The sequence below is a fragment of the Ictalurus punctatus genome, chromosome 1 (genome assembly GCF_001660625.3).
Source record: "Ictalurus punctatus breed USDA103 chromosome 1, Coco_2.0, whole genome shotgun sequence".
NCBI lineage: Eukaryota > Metazoa > Chordata > Actinopteri > Siluriformes > Ictaluridae > Ictalurus > Ictalurus punctatus.
Window position 1 is genome coordinate 38,556,568 of NC_030416.2, and position 6,289 is coordinate 38,562,856.

At 42.4% G+C, this 6,289-nt stretch overlaps 1 protein-coding gene across 3 annotated transcripts in view; it reads left to right on the forward strand.

The window, feature by feature from the left end:
- The window catches only part of LOC108272270 (ankyrin repeat and fibronectin type-III domain-containing protein 1), a 75,280-nt gene extending 69,742 nt beyond the window's left edge, over nt 1-5,538 (forward strand). For all 3 annotated transcript variants that reach the window (XM_017480620.3, XM_017480715.3, XM_053684857.1), the window contains 3 exons: nt 1,764-1,995; nt 2,142-2,623; nt 3,439-5,538. In XM_017480620.3, the coding sequence (XP_017336109.1) occupies nt 1,764-1,995; nt 2,142-2,623; nt 3,439-3,768 (1,044 nt within the window). In that variant the 3' untranslated portion in view covers nt 3,769-5,538. The remainder of the gene's footprint in view (nt 1-1,763; nt 1,996-2,141; nt 2,624-3,438) is intronic.
- Nucleotides 5,539-6,289: the final 751 nt, after the last annotated feature.

Genomic DNA, 6,289 nt, shown 5'->3' on the forward strand with positions numbered 1-6,289 from the left:
AGGAGACTCATTAATGTAAACCTAGGTTGAATGGCTATGGTTCGGGTTAGGGTTAGGTAACTTGTCGATGAGTTACCAATGCTCTGTAATGGTTGAGCTTAATTACTGGAAGATTTTATTGGTAACACTCAAGCAGTGCTAAGATTAAGTTTGTTAAAGGAACTTCAGTATGGATCATTAGAGTTTTAAGTTTCTTGTATCAAACTGTCGTTATCATCTGTTCAGTGATGGAGACTTGAGTGTAAACTGTAATTAGCTATTGCTGAAAGAACATCCACAGCCAACTTTAGGGTCTCTGTGGGGTACCATCCACACTAAACCCATGATGATCTGTCAGCTACCCATATGGGGCCATCTTCAGTAGCAGTGTGTGTCCAAGCAGAAATGGGTCCAGCAGGTGGATCAGAAAGGTCTGGGGGGGGGGTCGGCTTAGCCTGCTTGTCTGCTTCCTGGCATTGGCTCTGGATTGTCATCGATTAACTAGGCCTGTTCTGAGTGCTTTGTTGCAGGAAATGAGAGCAGCACCTTCCCGAGTGTGATGATATCGTCCCGCCCTAACAGGCCAATCTTGCCATAAAAAATACTCCAATTATCTATAAAGCCCACATAGATTTTGGATACCACCTGAACATCCAGCAGCTCAACGACCATAACAGTGCCTTTATTCTTTAACCTTTTGATCTTTTGTTAAAAAATTCACAAAAATTCTCTGCTGTCATGGATATCAAACAATTGCAATCCAATTTTTTTAGCCAAAATTTTTTTTTTTTTGTTAAATTTAGGTTTGCATGGCACCCCTATGAATTCATATTCAATATGAATTTGATATTAGTGGAGGGCGCTGTACATCGCCACACCACATTGGGATGGGGCCAGAGCATGTTACTGCATCGGACATCGCCTTTGCTAATATATACAACTCTACAATGTTATTCTTAGTAACCTCTGATTGACGAAGGTCATCGATATACACCTAACTAGTGCTGTTGGAACCCCTAAAGGTCTAGCTAATAACATGGTTGATTTCAGCCTTTTATGGAGTGTTGTGGGTGTGGCTAAATGTAAATCACTGTGCAGTCAGTGTGAATAATATTTTTTTTCTCTTAATGCCTAAAGTTCAGTATTTTGATAACCTAATTCTGTGTGTGTATGTATGTGTGTGTGTGTGTGTGTGTGTGTGTGTGTGTGTGTGTGTGTATGTGTGTGTGTGTGTGTGTGTATGTATATGTGTATGTATGTATGTATGTATGTGTATGTGTGTGTGTATGTATGTGTGTGTGTGTGTATGTATTTGTGTGTGTGTGTATGTATATGTGTGTGTGTGTGCGTATGTATGTATGTGTATGTGTGTGTGTATGTATGTGTGTGTGTGTGTTTATGTATGTATGTGTGTGTGTGTGTGTATGTATTTGTGTGTGTGTGTATGTATATGTGTGTGTGTGTGTGTATGTATGTGTGTGTGTGTGTTTATGTATGTATGTGTGTGTGTGTGTATGTATTTGTGTGTGTGTGTATGTATATGTGTGTGTGTGTGTATGTATGTATGTGTATGTGTGTGTGTATGTATATGTGTGTGTGTGTGTATGTATGTGTGTGTGTGTGTGTTTATGTATGTATGTGTGTGTGTGTGTGTGTGTATGTATTTGTGTGTGTGTATATGTATATGTGTGTGTGTGTGTGTGTATGTATGTATGTGTATGTGTGTGTGTATGTATATGTGTGTGTGTGTGTTTATGCATGTGTGTGTGTGTGTGTGTGTGCAGCAGGTGGATGAAGTTTGGCGTGAGGCTCGTTGGATGGTGGAGGTGTTACAATGTGCTCGTTATAAACAGCAGCGTGGTGGTGTAAATCTTGGCTCCATCATCGACTTCAGCAAGGAGAACATTGTTGAAAAAACACCTTCTACATCTTCCCAGCCCGACTATCTCCCCTCACCTGTCCCCTCACCAGTCGAATCACCTGTCCCTTCACCTGATAGTGGACGCAAATACCCTGGTGAGAAACTTTCCATTCTCCATCTCTTTTGTCTTTTCATTATCACTTTCCCCTTACTAAATCTAGTGCCCCTTATTCTGTTAATTGCCCCATTGGGTTTTATTGCCTCGATTTCTTTCGAAGTTGAATGTTTCTGTATTCTGTAGATCCTCTGTCTGATGATGAAGGTTCCTTGGAAGTCTTCCTTACTCCAGACAGTGATTATAGTTCTAGCCCACGAGACCTTGACCTCCTTCCACCGTCACACCCCCTCCCTTACACACACACTCTTGCTCAGCCAGATGTGCTGTGCTCGGGGGGTGGAGTCAGAGCAGGGCCAGAGCTGATAGACAGTGACTTTGTCCTGCCGAGTCGTCAGATCGAGCTCCTGCGCATCACGGAGAAAAAAACCGCCTTGTGTGTGCGTACCAGCAGCCTTGAAGCCCCACCCACTCCATCAGCAACAACACCAAACCCCTCCCCTTCAAACGTTTGGCCATGCCCTGGACCTGTACGCTCCCTATCAGAGGACAGCGGGAGGAAACAGAACTCCTCCCACTGCAGAAACTCGGCTCACAGATCCTGCTATTCAACAGTCAGGATTTACCCACAATACCACACGGGGCTTCCCAAGGAGACTAGTGTCAAGGTGAGGCACAACAAACAAAATATATTTCAATGGTGTGTTAGCTTGCTAGCACATAGTCTAGATACTAACAAAGAGCATCGGCTGAGCATTCTGGGTAAGTGGTCCAGCTAACAGGTTTCCGCTGATAAAGGACATCTCTAAAGGACACCACATCTGCCAGTGACAAACTAGGGACATGTAGATACATCACACAGAACATTCTAGATAAACACTGTTGATGATTTTAGAACTGTTTTAAGGAGCTTAGATTTGCACAGAAGAACCACAGACAGTACTGTCGAGCCGCACAGAGGGTTCTATAACCACCCCGAGGGTTCTAGAATCACAAGTAGATAGCCAACACTGAAAATTTTAGAGCTGTACAAAGGATTATAGAAATGCACTGAGGACCGTACTATAGATATAGAGGACCACACTATCGATAGAACCACACTATTGATGCTTTCAGAGCTGGAGTGTGGACACCAGAACCACACTGAAGATTCTAGAGCAACATAGAGGGTTCTATAACAACACTGAGTATTCTAGAATTACATTGATTTGCACTGTGGATCGTAAGTAAAACAGGGATGTTAAAATTGCACAGAGAATTCGAGAACCACACCGAGAGTTCTAGAGACAAGCTAAGGATTCTAGAACTGCACTGAGGAACTACACTAAGGATTCTAGTACACAGGGGTCATTCTAGAACCCCACCGCAAATTGTTTTTCTATTTTTTAATAATTTCTTTTTAGAAAAGTAGTCATTATATTGTACACTTTGTGTGTGTGTGTGTGTGTGTGTGTGTGTGTGTGTGTGTGTGTTTTCTTTGCAGCTGAGAGTGACAATACACACCACGGCGAGGGAGATGGTGCAGCTGGTGGTTCAGGAGATAAACGGACTGTGTGCACGTCTCCAGACTGCAGCCCGGCAGTGTGTGTGCCCTGCGCAGGTGTGTGTGTGTGGAGCGGAAGTGTGTGTGTATGAATCAGAGCAGCTGGACCACTTTGCCCTCGTCCTGCTCACGGAGGGACGGGAGAAATGGCTGCAGGATGATTTCTGTCCTCTCACACTCCAGAACCCATGGACTCATGGCAGGCTGTGTGTACAATTTAAACAGTGTTCCCCTCTTGCTCTACAGCACAGCAGAGCCACTGCGGTGTAGCATGCACACACACACACACACACACACACACACACACACACAGACAGTTACATTAACACAATAATTTATAGGCAATAAGAGTTATGAGAACAGTGGCTTCAGAATAGAAAGACCAGAGAGAACTGATCGAAACTCAACTACATTTTACTTCCAGCGGAGCAGAACTGAACAGAACCAGCCAGAACTGGACTTATCAGAACTGCATATCGCTTCCACGCTTTTTATAGACATGTGGTTAACTGTACTGTACCTGTGATGTAATTAACACATCTTTTTACACACACACACACACCCACACACACACACACACACACACAGACACACACAGTTGTAATGTTTTAAATACACTCGGAATAGAAGTGAACACCTTCACCCACAGTTCTGCTGAATGTTCTGAAGAGGAGCAACGTGATGATGTCATCAAATGAGTATCAGCCAATCGCATACAGTCTTTATGCACACATTTAATGTAAACATAAACTAGGTGCATGAAAACACACTCTATACCAACAACATCATATCTGACATTCTCATCAGTACCAATCAGATTCTAGAACCATTCTCAGGATTATAGAGCCACACTGAGCATTTAAAAACAATAGTGAGCATTCTAGAGCCACGTTGTTGGTTATAGAACCATAATGAGTAATGTGGGTCCACACTGAATATTATAGACCTGCACTGAGGATTTCAGAACCATAATGAGGATTCTACAGCCTTTTATTTTTGCCATGTACGCGGGTCAGGAAAACAAAATGACGCTCTAGTTCTGTCCCAAATGATATACTATACACTTATACTATGCATTATACACTCTGCCATCTAGTGTATGAATTTTAGAAGGGTGGTATTGTCTCAAATGGCACACTTTCAGTAGTTTCCCGGTCTCGGGCAAATTATGTCATGGCACTAGCATTAGCGAAATAGCTAAACAGATAACAAAAATGAACTGGTACATTTTACTGTTTATGTTAATGTTTCCTTTTATGGCCAACAAGACCTCAGTCACCGTCAGACAGAGGCGTAATAGTCTCTGCAGGCGAATTTTACGTTCACAATTTAAAAATCATCAAGCCTGATATAGCTCCTCCCTGTCTGCTGCATAAGGAAAGCTGCGACCGTTGAGTGAAGTGTCCATCGTTCCACACTTGGTTTTTTTGGTTGAATGAGTGCATCATCCGGAACCTTAAAGTGCACTTTGTTTTTTTGGTTTTTCAGAGTGAACACACTAATCACACTATTTATACTACAGAATGGTGTGGGATAGTGCATGTGTGTGATTTGGGACGCACCTTCTGTGTTTCGGTTTAAATTCTCCATATTGGCTGAATGCACTGAAAACTCATGGACTGAACTAAACACCCACCCGATATTACTATGAAATGTAGATTAAGATGATTTTCTTAATTTACACATCTGTCCGCTGGCAGTTAACTCTGCTTTGGGCGTGGCTAGCAGATGACTGACAGTCTTACAGGGAATAACCGCTGATGTTATCCGTGATGTTATTAAATGCTCTGAAGTCAGTGTAAATCATGGGTCATTCAGTTTAAGAGGATTTTCAGAAACATTTTTGCGCTGTACTGCTGAAAATGTTTTTCTTTACCACACTGAAATGACTGTCTTCCTGATCAGCAGTGTGTGTGTGTGTGTGTGTGTGTGTGTGTGTGTGTGTGTGTGTGTGTTAGAATCTGGCAATGTAGATTTATTTCCACTGGATTGATCTGGAGTCATGACCAGTGATGTACAGTAAAGTTTTACACTGGAAACATGAAACTGGCTGCTGCTCATCGCTCATCTCTCTCTCTCTCTCTCTCTCTCTCTCAAACACACACACACACACACACACACACACAATTATATTTAAGTACTATTTTAAACCACAAAGTTTGAGAGTTTGACTCCAAGCTGAGGATTCTAAATCCACACAGAGAATTGAGGATCCTAGCTGAAGATTCTAGAATCACACAGAGGATCTAGAGCTACAGAGAGGACCCTAGAACCACAATGAGGATTCTGTAACCACACCGAGGATTCTAGAACTGCACTCAGTTCTATTAGCTGAAGAAGCCATGGATGAATGCAAATGTTCTTCAAAAATTTCTGGAGGTACTTCAGAAATGCTGACCCCCTCCGTGTGTGGCACAGAATTCAAATCCTCACAGACTATTCAATTCAATTCAATTCAATTCAATTCAATTCAATTCAGTTCAGTTCAGCTTTCTCTGTACAGCACTTTTTACAATGGACGTTGTCTCAAAGCAGCTTTACAGAAACATATAAACACAGGATACAGATTTTAAATGTGTGAATTTATCCCAATTGAGCAGCCGGTGGTGACAGTGGAGAGGAAAAACTCCCTGAGACGATATGAGGAAGAACCTGGAGAGGAACCAGACTCAGAAGGGAACCCGTCCTCATCTGGGTAACAATGGATACTGTGAAAGTAAAAGAAAGTTCATTATGGACTACAAACCATCCAGCTCTCACCCAGACACCAGTGATGCCTCCCTTTCTGACA